General features: G+C 34.0%; 1 protein-coding gene across 2 annotated transcripts in view; it reads right to left on the bottom strand.

Moving 5' to 3' along the window:
* The window catches only part of LOC144849907 (uncharacterized), a 77,591-nt gene extending 65,392 nt beyond the window's left edge, over window positions 1-12,199 (bottom strand). Inside the window, exons 1-3 of one of the 2 annotated variants that reach the window (XM_078707017.1) lie at window positions 12,003-12,199; window positions 8,646-8,702; window positions 6,553-6,894 (exon numbers count right to left, since the gene is read on the bottom strand). In XM_078707017.1, coding sequence (XP_078563143.1) covers window positions 6,553-6,894; window positions 8,646-8,691 — 388 coding nt within the window. In that variant the 5' untranslated portion in view covers window positions 8,692-8,702; window positions 12,003-12,199. The remainder of the gene's footprint in view (window positions 1-6,552; window positions 6,895-8,645; window positions 8,703-12,002) is intronic. The other variant, XM_078707016.1, reaches the window with a different exon arrangement.
* Window positions 12,200-16,347: the final 4,148 nt, after the last annotated feature.

Here is a 16,347-nt window from a genome sequence, read left to right as displayed (position 1 = left end):
TTCATTTCGAAACCTGAGCTGCACTGACGAGATCTAATAAGATCGAAACAGTACTGTCTGCAGATTGGATATATATATATATATTTTATTTGACTGGTATAAAATACTTTATAACAACAAAAGGTTGAAATGAAAAGTTTGCTATAATCCAAAACACCTACACAGTACATAAAACTAAACAACAGAAAAGAAATATTAGCAATAAAAAGAAACATTTAACATTATTTAGAAACAATTCATTAATTTAAAATTTTTTAAATAAGTACTGTAATGTAGGCCACATAATGTAATTTCGTGTCATTTTTTTGTTAAAAGCAAAATTCCAGCTGATTTGGTGTCTTCAGGATGTAAAGTAATAAAAAAAATTTGTTGCCATTTTTTAAAAAAAGCTTAAAGGTGTCAAATCCAAGATGGCCGCCAATACGTAAAATATCCAATAAATGTACCGTATTGGACAAAGTAACACCCATTATGAATAATATTTTAAGTTAAAATTAATGCCATATGGGTTCTCTGCTATATAATATAAGAATTATTATAAACCTATATTCATCAGTATTCTGACATTTTGAATTTAAAAATGGCCGCCATTAAAAAAAATTTGATTAAATTTCTTATTAAAACATGTGCAAGTTTGACGTTGATTGAAATCACATAAAATGATAGGCCTATGACAACAACATGTTGATTAACACAAAATGGCAGCCATTTTGACATTTAAAAACAAATTTGTTTTTAAATTTATTATGGTTTAAAACAACTTCGTCCTACACCTACGCCTCTCCAAGCCATTGCCTGCATAACTTCTGAGAGATCTAGTACAGAGTCTATCGGATTTGTACGACAGTAACATATCCCTGAATCTATTAGAAGCCAGAATATCTTTTATACCAAATGCTAGGATAAGGTTTTCTCTACGAGTACACAAAGATAGTAACCCAACATTATTAAGGGCCAGACTATAAGTATAACAATCTTGACACAAAATTATTCGTAGGGCTTTCTAATAGGTTAAGTTTCTTATTAAAACGTATGTAAGTTAAATAAAATTAGATTGAAATGCCTATGACAACAACATGGTGATTAACACAAAATGTTGACCATCAGGAGGTCTACAGTACAGTACACTTCTTCATATTAAAACATCTCATAAACTTTTTCAGTTGAATGACAACTAATTGCCAAATGAAATATTTAATCAGTGAGCTGTCTTGAATGCAATTACAGTAAGTTGACCTTCCTTCGTTCTCTACTATTGTATCCATCAAACTTTCACAGACTGATCTGCAATCTCAACAAGCTTGTTCAGAAACAAATCAGCAAAGGCACTGCAATACCTCATTTCACCGCCAAATACTCATACTTTCTTTTATACAGTACTGTACCAGCTGACTATGTGATATGATAAAGAATCTCTAGGAGTCCTCTTTTACTTTGATAAGTTTGTCACCTGTATTCACCGTCATATATATTTTTTGCCAATATTCTTCCTTTTTTAGGATCCCATATACTAATAGACAGTTTGCCTTCTACAAGACTTTTACCAATGCCTCAAACATTTTCTGTCCAATGTCACCATGGCCAAAACACCTCTGTGAGAATTGCAGCATTCTTCATTAATCAGGATATCATCTCTCTTGAAATGTTGACTCATCAACTAGATTTGCCAGCTCTGATGAAATCATTAATTTGTGTTATTCCAATGATACCATGCTCAATGACTTTGCTCAATTGATATTCAATAGACATTTTTTATTTACAAAATCTGAATACATAGGAAAACAAGAAACAGGATTGTACAGAATTATAAAAATATGTTTCAGAAAATGAAGGCAAAAGCCCTGAAAGATGTTGGGAAACATCTTGTGTTGGGCGAGCCTTAACACAAATAATAAAGAAAAGAAATGCATTGAAGAAAATAAATTTCATAATCTAAAATATGAATAACAGAAAAACAAAAATCTGTTGGTACTGCAGATCGAGACATGACCGATTAATAAATATTATTTAAGTAGAAAAGGTGCATTTTTTTAATTTTGAGAGAAGTATCTTAGGGGAGGCAGACTTTAAAATGGAGGGTGGTAGGTTGTTCCTGGTGATGTAAATCATTACCAGGCATTATCTTGTCTTTCCCTAGTACATGAGTTTTTAAACCACAACCATGTGCACTCATCAAACCAGTGTATAATGGTGGTTCATCTGTAGGGGGTACATATCTAATTAAATCGGTTGAGATCGGTAGAAGATGAGAAGTGGGAGTTAATGCTGCCTATGAAGCTTGTGAATGTACTGCATCTTTATTTCCTTCAAGATTCTGCCAAAAGTTGACAGGTTGAAAACTTACCAACCATACTGGTGACGATGGCCCTGAAGGTTCAGAAATTTAATTACATGGCAATAACGCATTTATTATTTAACATCATATTTATACAGGATTTCACAATAAGGTATAAATACACTTGTTTTATATTGTGGTCCTGTCTGAGATACAAAAATTAAAATACAAGTTTCACTTTTATGAAAAGAAATGATATCTATAAATTAGAATTAGAAGCAATTGTTGTTGAATATTTGATATCAATGTAAGTTGTTCCATACTTTTGCAACTCCAACTTTGAACGATTAGGTAATTCAAGGGTCATAGTAGGGATATTATATTATATAGAGAACATTGACAACTTTAGACAGCCTTATATTTAGATAGATAATCCTATGAGAAGTGACTATTTTAGAACATTCTGTACAAACAACAAAAAATATTTAAAGAATTTAATTTTTAGTGGCGGCCATTTTGAAATCCAAGAAGGTTGACAGATTATCGCTTTACATAGTTAAGATTGTATAATGGGTAATACCATCAAAACGGACTTGTTCCACATTCATAATTTGTGCTATTGGTGATATTCTGATTTTAAATAGGGTTATTTGAATGTTGGTGGCCATCTTGAATTTGGTCCTTTAAATGTCTTTAGAAAAAATGGCAACATATTTTTTTTCATTCCTTATATTATCAAGATATGAAATAAAGTCAAAGTTTGCTTTTAACAAAAAATATACACGACATTCATACAGTGTTTTCCCCAGGCCTTTAAAGCGTCACGGTACCGTGACGCTTAGGTTCTCTACCGTGACGCTTTACGGTCGGCCGTGACGCTTAAAACGTTATCCGTGACGCTTAAAAATATCAACCACAACCAATCTAAAAATAGATTAATAACAGGCAGGTACTGTACTTTCTAGAGCTGAGGCGCGGCATGCATAAAGAGCCCAATGCATACGAGACACGTGACATGACCACAAGCCAAGAAACAAAAGACCGCGTAACAAAGTGTTATAACAACTGAGACGCGCTTTCACCAGCCGCCGCCGAGAGATGTAAACACGTGTTTTGTTACTGCCATGTCTCTCTTTCGATCTCTAGTATTGGCTGTTGTCTGAATCGTCTAAAATGCGGTAACTTGTATATTGTAAATAAAGTTTTCAGTTAAAACAATGATTGATTGTATTGTTTTTCTTGTAAAAATTTTATGTGTATTAAAAAATAAATATCAATGATATTTTCAATATCACACTGAATTAATCGACTCTCTATGGATCGGTGGGATTTACTCTTTCATCGGTAACGTACAGGCCTCGAATTTTACCGCGGCCAGTGCCGTCGGTGCCCTCCCAGTTGGCCGTCAATGCCCTCGAAAATGAACAGCACCCACGGCCACTACTGGCCTGCCCTTTTTTTTGCGTTAGCCATGAGTGCCCTTCCCGAGTTTTACCAGAATAAAAACCACCGAAGTAGCTGGAAAATAATGTCAAGAATATTTGTTTACACGACTCGGACGAGACGCAAAACTATCGCCTGTCTTCGTTGCAAGGGGATTTCCCTAAACGCATTTAGACAAAACATCGAACATGTGTATTAACCAAAACAATATCGTCCCGGCCGCTGTGCGTGGTAAATCATGGTGGTATAGCTAGTACATTAGAATACAGGGGTGTACACTTTTAATAATCTAAAAACGTTCCTCGATCGGAGGTCACTGAAAGTAAAGTCGCAACATCCCCGTCTCAATAATCGAGCTAGCCGCCTTCGTTGAAAAAAATTACACGCACTCCTAGCCTAGCCTATCCAGGCCTCCCGCCACCGATCCGATCAAACACATCAATACATTGGGAAAACAATTCCATTTGACGCACACGCACCCTCTGATAAGAAATTTCACACGACGACGTACTCTCGTCGTGAGGAAGGATCAGGATCGTTGGAAAAACAATTCCTTTTGACGTACACGCACCCTCTGATAAGAAAATACCATGTGCGTTCCTGCATGGTGTAGTCCATTATACGTGTAAATTAGGGGTGCACTTTTAGTATCAAAGTTAAACCGGCACCCACCTCAACCCGAAGATCGTTGGAAGTATATTATATATTTTATCGCACCCACCTCAAGCCGACAGATACATCGAAAAATCTTGTTTAACAACGTCGTACACTAAATTAACAAACACGTTTTTACCAAACTCAAGGAAATGGTATAGTCCACAATACACGTGCAGAAGGCTAAAAAGAGAGAGAGGGGTCGGCGTCCGTCCGTGTTTTGAATTCTTATAAATATGGATTATACTAACAAAAAAGCTTCAGAAATCGAAACTCGGAAAATAACAATAATTTATATTCTACTACATAATGTTATTGGCTTGATTTTTACCATGGTTAAAACTCTGTGTATGAATAGTTTGTAGTTAAGGCCTACAATACAAACAAATTGTTTTTGTATCATGTTTTCTCTGTCCGCTGTGCCTGGCCTTGGTTGGGCCTGGCTTCACATGCCACACGGTAAACTGTAAACGCTAAACATCGTACCTTAATAATTATTATATGGATCGTAAATACACGTAATATTTATATGAAATACAAAAAGATGTAGACAGTCCTCTCCTACTACTACTACTACTATACTAGTACTAGGCCTACTACGCAATCTGATGAATAGGGGAAAAAATTCGACCCGGGCGCTTAACCGGAAACAAGCTATTTTTAAATTTTGGCCTAGTTATTAAAATATTTTTTATTTTTGGCCTTGGTGCCCCTTCAATTTAAAAACAAATGGCCTTGGTGCACTCCCATTTGGCCTTGGTGCCCCTCAAATCAACGAAAACCGGAGGCCAAATGGCCTTGCCCCTAAAATCCCCAAATTCGAGGCCTGAAATATAAGTGTGCCGAATCGTCCTGGGCCGAATTGTCCCAGGCTGAATCGTCTCAGGGCCGAATCGTCTCAGGGCCGAATCGTCTCAGGGCCGAATCGTCTCAGGGCCGAATCGTCTCAGGGCCGAATCGTTCCGCTACTGTTGCATGTGACATACAAAACAACACAATGTCACATGTATGATTGGCTTGGCAGTTGATGGATGGCTGTTACTTTGTGAAACAAAGCCCTAATAAATGCTTTTGTTTAAATGCTGGGCGGCATTATAAACAGTGCCAGGAGTGTTAATTGTGAAATAACATGTTTGTTTTGGGAAAATGTTGTTTAATTTTAGATGAAAAATCTCTAGGCTAGGCCTAGCTAGCCTAGGCCTAAATCGTCCAGATTTATTTTCGGGGGAAATAACCAACTTTCGGGTATGCGGGGATCTGCATTAAAAATCAGGGAAAAACCCGCAAATTTCAGGGAACTTTTCAGTAATTATTTTCTCACAATTTTTATTGGACCAAATAGAAATGTCACTACTTTTAACAATTTGATACCAAAAACAACACTCTACAACAAGTGGTTGTAAAGAGATATTAAACATTTTTTTTTTAAATGTCCGCCATTTTGTATTATGCAATTTAGGTGATCCAATTTGTTGGTGCCCGACAGAAATAGGTAGAGAACTAACACAAACAAAATGTTATACTAAAAGCACCTTTCCATGACATCTAATCGGTGAAATATGACAATGATTTGTATTATAGGTCAAAGGTCAAAAATAGTATTTCCAGTAGTTTTTTTGTTAAAATTTTTATTGGACCAAATAAAAATGTCACTACTCTGAACAATTTAATACCAAAAACAACACTCTACGACAAGTGGTTGTATATTAAGAATTTTTTTATAAAAATGGCTGCCACTTTGAATTATGCAAATTAGGTGATCCTGTGGGGTCAAATTTGTTGGTGCCTGGCAGAAATTGAAAAAGGATGAGGCAGAGAACCAAAACACAAAATTTGGTGCTATTGCAAGAATTTGAACCAAACAGCCCCAACTATTAAAACAATTTTGGGATTTACATCGGAAAGATGTACAGTATAAACTAAAGTTCAAAATTGATTCTTCTAACATTCTCACATTGTAGTTGTTTAGGGAAAAAAGTCTTACAAAATATTTCAGAACAATGATGTTATCATTGGCAAATTAAATGAACGCTTTCTTATCTTACATTTAGGAGGCTACTGTAAATTGCTAAATAAAATGATGTCAATGGAATTTATAACTGACAGAAAAACATCAAACAATTTTACTCCCATCAAATTCCAAAAAATGCCTGATAATATAAATTTAAATAAATACTTACATTGAACAGTAAGTTTTCCAAAATGTTCACCAGTTTCAGCATCAGGTGAATCAACAATTCTACATAGATAGTATCCATCATCAGACAACACTGTGTTTGCAATGGTGAGATTAGCCACGCCAGGTTGTGTGGTGTCAACTGCATATCTACCATTTGGATTTGTAACAGCACTATTAACAAGAAGGTTCAACCTATCTCCTGTAGATGTGCTATTGTACCATTGAGCAGCCAGAAATGTTCTTGTACCAGTGAGTGTGTAATCACATGTGATAACAGCATTTTCATCTAATTTTACAATAGCATCTTGTACATTGGCTACAGGTTCAGTTTGACAATTTATAACTGAAATAGAATATACAACATTTAGTATCAAAAATAACAATCTACTTACAGTAATTATAAATCCCAACATGAAAATGGAAGTACATTAGTAAGGCATTCCTACTTGAGGATGGAGTTCACAAACTGTACTATAATACAAATTAAAAAATGTTTATGAGCACAATAGTAAAAACAAATTTAATTGGTGAAATATGAATGGTTATATTTTCATGTGGCAAATGAATATAACATTCATAATTTCTTTTATGCACACCTACTTCTAACTAGATTTGAACTCGTCACTTTGACGAGTTAGGCTATCCGCCGCGCAAATGCCATGTGCACGTCATACTTTAGAATATTGCAAACAGACAACTATTAGTATTATGCCATTGTGACCTGAAGAAAATAAAATGTTGTTAGTGTGCTCTCTATATAGTATATATACACTATATACTATATACATACTACATACATACATCCTTTTATTCCAACATGACGATGTTATCAAAATGAAACACGGAGATAGCAATTTTGGAAGTGAATTATCTGAGCAACAACATGTTAACGTTTTGAAAAGATTTGGATACGTAGAATATAGATGCGCGCTCTTTTAAATGTGATGAACTATGATGCAAAAGACGAAAATACGACTTTTTAAATTTATCTGGCCATATGATGACGTCACAACATCCGATGTGCAAAATTTGTACATGAATTCATATCTACAATTCAACAGCTTCCAGAAAACGTTTTAATCATGAATATCACTTTTCATTCTGAGGAGCTATAACATATTGAAATTTACTGTAGTGATGAAAATAAGTGACCCAAGTAATTCACGCTTTTGAAGATGATGTCATCAAAATTTTAAAAAATGTAAATCATGTGAAAGATAATTGATTGACCTAGACAATACCAAAATCTGGAGGAAAATGGAATACGGATAAGTAGAGATGCGCTCTATTAAATGTGATGAGCTATGACGAAAGAGAAAAATATCCTATATTTCATATTCGAGCCACCATTGAAAATATCAATAAAACATGTTATTAAATGTTTTATATAATATATAAAGCGGTTCATTTAACGGAATTCGGACAAATTCATTGCTCTAAATGTGTGTATAATAGAAAGTTCTATTGACTTTGTACAGAGAGACCATGTGACTTTACGGTACACACGAGAGAAAACATTCCACTGTGGGCGATTCGCGTCCACCAATCAAATAGCAAGAATCCAAAATCATTCAACCGTGAGTGCCGATCAAGCGGAAAAGCTCAGCTTTGATTGGCTTACGATGACATCATATCACAAAATGGTGGTTTTGTAGTTGAGCCTCACGGAATATTCACAATTTTGTTTCAAAAATGAAATACATCGACATTCTTTATGGTATGTGTGCTTTTTCACTAATAGATTTGAATAATAAAAGCCTCATATCGATAAAAAAAACCCCCTTTTTTGGCACTTAAAATAAATATTTCTCGGAAAAAAAAAACACATGGCAACTTTGTTGCAGTTAACCAACAAGAGCCAAGACCGAAACCGTTTAAAAATGGAGCAATGGAGTAGAACAGCGATACTACAGGTTGATTTTCTAAATATGCAGTAAACATCTGATTGCACTCCGAGTTCAATAGTGACTGTAAGACTTTGTTAGTTTAGAATGGTATGTTTAATAGTGGACTGATAGACCATGAAGAAGTCATGTTGAATGTGTTTTGTGGAATTTGTTATTTGATTAACTGTTTTACTGAAGAAAAAATTACCTTGCAGAGTAGTAGCCAACAAAGCAATTACATGAATAGTAACCATCTTGAATCAACCTAAAAGAAAAAGTTTACATCTGCAATATCTATCACCATATAATATTTCTTGCTATTTTTAACAAACAATTTAGGGCCTGTTTCTGGTGAGCAGAAATAATCGATTATTAACCGTTTATTTTTTTAATCGATTATTTTTGGGCAGCAGAAACGGCGCAAAATAAAATAACCGATTAAAAACACTCAATCCATTGCGTGTTTTAATCGATTATTTCTTGTTTTAACCGATTATTGCGGAGCAGTTTTGAGCTGCAACACAAATAGCGATTATTGACCCCACTTTGACCTCTAGAGTATGGCATGCTGTTTATTTGCGCGATCGACGACGATCAGCGATGTGGACTGACCGAATAACAATCAAATGTAAAACATTTGATTTTTATTATTTTGTGGGGGAGAATTATACCAAGAGACTCCAAGATTCTTCGTTACAAGTACACCGTTACATTCCACCAGTCCAGGCTAACGATGTTTTGCATGTCCTTTTTTAGGCCTGTTGTTTCGGTAGAAATATATAGCCTAGCTAGGCCCTACAGTAGAACCAACGTCTAACGGCGAAACGAACTTTTCTCGCCGACGTGCCCTTATTAATATAACATCATTATTCTGTTGTATGTGGTACGGTAGTAGGTCTAGTTTACTAGATGTTTATTTTACAAATAATATAGCTTTACGAGTTCAATTTTTAGTCGCGTGGACGCGACTCAATAGTTCACTATGTCGGTCGGTCTGTCTGTCGGTCCGGTATCACTATGCGTTTTATCGCTTTTCTGTACTTTTTGAACTGGTTTTCTGAGAGCACGCGACTTATGGCTGTTGACCTTGTTAATCCTACATGTGAGAGTTTTAGGCAGCGATAGGATGTAAACAAACCAACTCTCATCGGCCTTCCATAACTTGAACTGCGCTGTGGGTATGGATGACGTGATTTTTAAAAAGCGATTACCAGATAACCGATTAACGTTGGAGAACATTTTCAGTTGCAACGCGATCATTTCTGTGGTTTGTGGTACTTAGAAAAAATCGGTTATTTTTATTTTTTCAGCAGAAACAGGCCCTTAGGAGAAATGCAATGTGTTCATCTGTCCTACAGTATATGCAAAAACTCTTATTATTTACTAAACTACTAAAAAAAAACAAAAATAGCAACATTTTTGAAATGCTCAAAATTGACTGCCATGTTCTAATTTTGATTAAAAATTGATTTTTACAATTTTTGAACGTGTATTATGTGTACTATGTGCATAATTCAATGTGCTGCATGCCATGTATTTTCAAAATATAGTTAGGTCTACATGAAATTGAAATTTGTGAGATTTCAATGTTTTCTTTTATACGGTACCATATTCCAGCATTATTGTATGATCACAGATTTTCAAAATAAAGTTACTTGAAATTGAAATTTGCGTGAATTTAATTTAAAATTGCTAAAATAAATTGTTTAATACTACAAGTGTACCGTACACGCGGTATACAGGCATTTATATTCTCTGTTGATATGTTTTCAAAATAAAGTTACATGCAATTTGTGTGACTTTATTTTGAAAACACATCAACAGAGAATATAAATGCCTTTTTTTTTACAATTTAGTATTTATTCACCATGAGTAATAATAAACATAGCAATAATCTCTTAAATATAAACTTTGATAATTAAAACTAGATGGCAAATAATTCGTCCCTGCTTATTATACTACATTTTTAAAATGACATAGTAAGATAAGATAATTTTAATCGCCATTGTTTTATGTACCCATCCAAGTTATTTCTACTGAACTGCGCGAAATTACAGAAAAAAACAGAGGAGGTTTTTTAAATGTAGGCCTATCTCTGTTATATTTGACCAATTTTTATGGTTGTTTTGGAATTGTTATGCCTAATTAATTACCTACAATGTTATTTTATTTTTTTAATGAAATGAAATGATTTTTCATGAAAGATTGCCGGTATTGATTTTTTAAGCAAGATGATCCCAAAATCGTCCTATGGTATAGGCATGTTTGTAACATTTTCTGATCCTGATACAAAAATAGGATGTCTTTCTTCACTTTTTACACTCGTTAAAACAGACAAATTGTTTCCTATCCTTTAAAAAATCATTGATCCATAAAATAATAGACTGGTTTACACCTAAAATATTCATTTTCTTCATTAAAATATATGGTTGTATAGTACTAAAAGTGTATGAAAAATCTAGAAATAAAACCCTAGAATTGGAAACATTTTAGACCATTCTGATAATTTCAGTTATCATATTTGATATAAAAAACTGTCAAAATACTGATTATGTTTTTTCCGAAACTGAAGACCGCCCTGTAAGTGATGTTTTTTTTGTTGTTTCCGCGTTGTGACGAATGAAAAGTTTAACAACATTTTAACTGATTTTAACTTGTTCTTGGAAAGAAAAATATATTTAAGTTAAATTTACGACTAAGGCATCTTAAAAACATGTACTTTACATCATTTTATATCATAAAACGCTACCAGGCGAGGATTAGCATGGCCGGTTTATGATGATTCCGGTCGCGTTTGAAATTGGTCGCATTTAAATTTGGTTGCGATAAAATTAACTTTTGTCGTTTTGTATGGCACACCACTTGAACTACAAATTTGATGATATCAGTCACGTTTGAAATCGGTCGCATTTTATTACTTAGAAATGTTATGTTTACTTATTTTAATCAATCGCATAATTTGATCATTTTACTGAAAATTTTAAACATTGATAGTATCAAGAAAAAAAACCCATTATAAATCTATGTGTGATTCGTATATCCATACACCTAATACTAGTTCTACACAATAAAGGGCATATTAGAAATATCGGGGAAAATAAAAATGGGTTTGTTGGCTTACTTTATCTGAACTCAAATTGAATTTAGTTTTCATTTTGTAGGCCTAATACTACTAACAGTAAATTAAACTGTTCTCTTACGTAATTTGTTGCATATAAAATAATAAAATACACATAAATACTGTATATAATATTATTCTCTATACAAAAAATTTAATTACTTAATTACATTTAGATAGTGTCAACATAATATTAATAATCTTTAAACGATGTTCACAAATGGCCATTTTGAAACATTTCAAGACCTGTAAAATAATATTAAAAAAACAATTTAATTATTATTAATTGACCAAATAAAAATATCTAGGCCTATACAGAAAATAAGTAATTAAGCTCATAAGAATATCACTAGGCCTAACCAATTTCAAACGTGACCGACATCATCAAAATTATAGCTCTAGCCTGCCTAGAGTGTATAGGTGTAAAAGTAGAAGTAGTTAACAAACCTATCGGAAACAGTGCACTATCAACCAAAAAAGTGTATGTATTTATTTACTCTGCCACGATCTTTGCAAAGAACCACCACTTCACTTTCCTTTCGTTGCGCGAGGGAAAATGATGATGAACACTGACACACAACACACACCAACTACGGATGACATTTAGACTCTTCCACCAACCATGGATTACCAACTACTGCTTGTGTCGCTTGTGTCAAGCTAGCCAACAATATAAAAATTATAAGCCAGCCACCAATAAGCCAGCCCACTTTTATTTTTTCCAGCCAACAATAACTATGAAACGCCGTTTGTGTATTTTTTACATTTTCAGTGTTACTTATTGCTTGTAATGGTATTAGAAATTAAATGTTTTGTGAGAAAACGGCGGATTTTTCCTGGGAATCATTTGGTGGGATTATACTAGGATACCTTCTTAGTCGTCCAGTATAAGTTTGGTCCCATTTACTCAGCCCTCATCTTTAAAATTTGAGTGTAACTTAATTACGATTAATATTTTAAAATATAGAGAAATTTGATACTGTATTTGTGAGAAAATGGCGGATTGTTCCTGGGAGTCACATGGTGGGATTATACTAGGATACCTCCTTAGTCGTCCAGTATAATTTAGAGTGGGACCACTGGTCTCGTTTGCTCAGCCCTCATCTTTTTAATTTGAATGTAACTCAATTTCGATTTTTAAAATATAGTGAAATCTATTAATAGAGATATCTCTATTAATAATCTCTATTAATAGAGATATCTCTATTAAAAACTAAGATATCTTAGTTTTAAATAGAGATATCTCTATTAATAGAGATATCTTAGTTTTGTTTCCGGTTCAGTGTTTTATGGGTAATACGATTTTCCATCTGTGACTGAGGTAAGGTCAAGTTCCCATATTGTAACAATATCTTATCACCGTCCTATAGTTGTAATAAAGAGGCTATAATGAAGCAAAAGGGAAAAGAGGCAGAAACAAAATCTCTATTAACAGAGATATCTCTATTTAAAATTAAGATATCTCTATTAAAAACTAAGATATCTCTATTAATAGAGATATCTCTATTTAAAACAAAGATATCTTAGTTTTAAATAGAGATATCTTAGTTTTTAATAGAGATATCTTAGTTTTTAATAGAGATATCTTAGTTTTAAATAGAGATATCTCTATTAATAGAGATATCTTAGTTTTAAAGTAAGATATCTTTTTTTTTCTCTCTTTTGTGGCGTTAACCACTATTTATTCATTTCATTTCATCAACAGATTAATACAATCATTTCTAATAATAATAATAACTATTTCATTGTTATTCTTACTTTTGTTTGGTTTATATATATATATAATCATATTATTATTATTATTAAATATATCATCACTTGCACTGATGAAGGGCTAGTGTTGCCCGAAAGCTCTGCTAACTTTTCTGGCTGTTTACTTTATCGTTTTGATTTAGCTTTTCGCTTTTTTTATTTGTATCTCCATTGAGATCCAGCCACTGATACCCACAGCATTGTCATTTTTTTCAGTAATTTGCCTTTGGATTTATATATATATATATATATATATATTCAGGTTGAAATTATCAGACCGTTAGGATAGAGTGCTCAATACCAAGGTAGAGCATAAATAAATAAAATAACAGCAGAAAACTTGGTTACTTCATTGTTTTAATCACTACAAATTTGTTTCGTACGACCAGCATGTAGCTGGCCGCACTCTTCAGGTGAAATGTAAAACATAAGTGACACAGTTGTCTCATAGTGCTTAATAGAAATGAGTCATCAGGAAGTCGTATACAATAGCCTATTGTTTTAGATTTAGATAAACTATTTGGATCTGCAATTTAGTAAGAATTTTTTCCTATGTCTACAAGTAGAGACTAACTCGTTCTTACGGTTCAGTGAGCATAGCTCTGGTTGACATATAATAATATACTTTTCATATATACATAAATTACATCTTTTGTTAATATTTGAGTAAGTTTTGCATTTCTTTATAATTTTCCATTTAATTGAGTAATTTGTTTTAGAGTCTTTAAGTGTCCATATATATTTACTGAGTTCTGTTGCGTTTCTTAGTTTTTCGTTCCGGAATGAAGACGTATGGTTTCTGTATCTGGTTTTAAACTGGTTTTCAGTTAGTCCGACATATGTTTCTTCTTTTGATGAATCTTCTCTCTTTACTGTAGCTTGGTAAACTACACCTTTTGTTAGGCAGTTACCTGGGAGCGGGCATTCATTGGGATTGCGGCAGTTACATCCGCTTGTTTTCGCGTTGGTTTCAGTAGACTTTTCTTTGGCTATCACATATTTGTTGTGTGCGTTAATTACTTTGTCTACGCTCGGCATGCAACTGTAGCTTAGTTTCAAGGTATTTCTGTTAAATATTTTTCTGAGCTTGTTGCCGGCAGGAAAACAATCTTCTACTCTAGCTAAAAACTTGTGGCCGATGTTGGTTGCTACGTTTTTGCTGAATGGTGGGTTAAACCAAATTATGTTTCTGGTACGCGATTTTTTGGGCTTCTGCTGTTCAGCATTGAACTCAAGTTGATGATTATATCCGCTTTCTTTGAGGGCTTCCTGGTACAGGGGTGCAGATGCATGGAATGTATCTTTGTCTGATGAGATGTCAGAAAGGCGTCTATTTATAGCAAGTGGGATGTTGCGGATAATAGATGGAGGATGGTTGCTGTCATGGTGCACGTAGGTTGGTTTGTTATTAGGCTTAGTGAAAGGTCGGAAGATCCCTGTCCTTAGGTCGAACGTTACATCCAAATAATTGACTATTTTCTTGTTAGCATCAATTGTTAGCTTGAGGTTGTTCTCCTGGAAAACCTTACAAATATCTTTCTTGATTAGCTCAATTGTTTTGGCTGATTCGCGAAACGCAGCTAGGCCATCGTCGCGGTATACCAATTTGGTTGCCATATTTGTTAGACAGTTGCGACAAAAGATATGTACCTACGATTTCACAGGTTTCAGCACCGTCAAAGCTTCCTGGTGCTACATGGTGCAAAAAAGGAACTGAAAACCAACCTGTGTTTGACGTCACAATGGGAAGCTTTGACGGTGCTGAAACCTGTGAAATCGTAGGTACATATCTTTTGTCGCAACTGTCTAACAAATATGGCAACCAAATTGGTCTATACCGCGACGATGGCCTAGCTGCGTTTCGCGAATCAGCCAAAACAATTGAGCTAATCAAGAAAGATATTTGTAAGGTTTTCCAGGAGAACAACCTCAAGCTAACAATTGATGCTAACAAGAAAATAGTCAATTATTTGGATGTAACGTTCGACCTAAGGACAGGGATCTTCCGACCTTTCACTAAGCCTAATAACTTGAGTTCAATGCTGAACAGCAGAAGCCCAAAAAATCGCGTACCAGAAACATAATTTGGTTTAACCCACCATTCAGCAAAAACGTAGCAACCAACATCGGCCACAAGTTTTTAGCTATAGTAGAAGATTGTTTTCCTGCCGGCAACAAGCTCAGAAAAATATTTAACAGAAATACCTTGAAACTAAGCTACAGTTGCATGCCGAGCGTAGACAAAGTAATTAACGCACACAACAAATATGTGATAGCCAAAGAAAAGTCTACTGAAACCAACGCGAAAACAAGCGGATGTAACTGCCGCAATCCCAATGAATGCCCGCTCCCAGGTAACTGCCTAACAAAAGGTGTAGTTTACCAAGCTACAGTAAAGAGAGAAGATTCATCAAAAGAAGAAACATATGTCGGACTAACTGAAAACCAGTTTAAAACCAGATACAGAAACCATACGTCTTCATTCCGGAACGAAAAACTAAGAAACGCAACAGAACTCAGTAAATATATATGGACACTTAAAGACTCTAAAACAAATTACTCAATTAAATGGAAAATTATAAAGAAATGCAAACCTTACTCAAATTTTAACAAAAGATGTAATTTATGTATATATGAAAAGTATATTATTATATGTCAACCAGAGCTATGCTCACTGAACCGTAAGAACGAGTTAGTCTCTACTTGTAGACATAGGAAAAAATTCTTACTAAATTGCAGATCCAAATAGTTTATCTAAATCTAAAACAATAGGCTATTGTATACGACTTCCTGATGACTCATTTCTATTAAGCACTATGAGACAACTGTATCACTTATGTTTTACATTTCACCTGAAGAGTGCGGCCAGCTACATGCTGGTCGTACGAAACAAATTTGTAGTCATTAAAACAATGAAGTAACCAAGTTTTCTGCTGTTATTTTATTTATATATATATATATATATATATATATATTTTTTTTGATTTTATCAACATTACTGTTCTTGGAATCAGAACATTAATATTTCTTTTCTGTTATC

Source organism: Antedon bifida, chromosome 8 (genome assembly GCF_963402885.1).
Source record: "Antedon bifida chromosome 8, ecAntBifi1.1, whole genome shotgun sequence".
In the NCBI taxonomy this organism is placed as follows: Eukaryota; Metazoa; Echinodermata; class Crinoidea; order Comatulida; family Antedonidae; genus Antedon; species Antedon bifida.
This window is presented reverse-complemented; position numbering and strand designations above follow the sequence as displayed.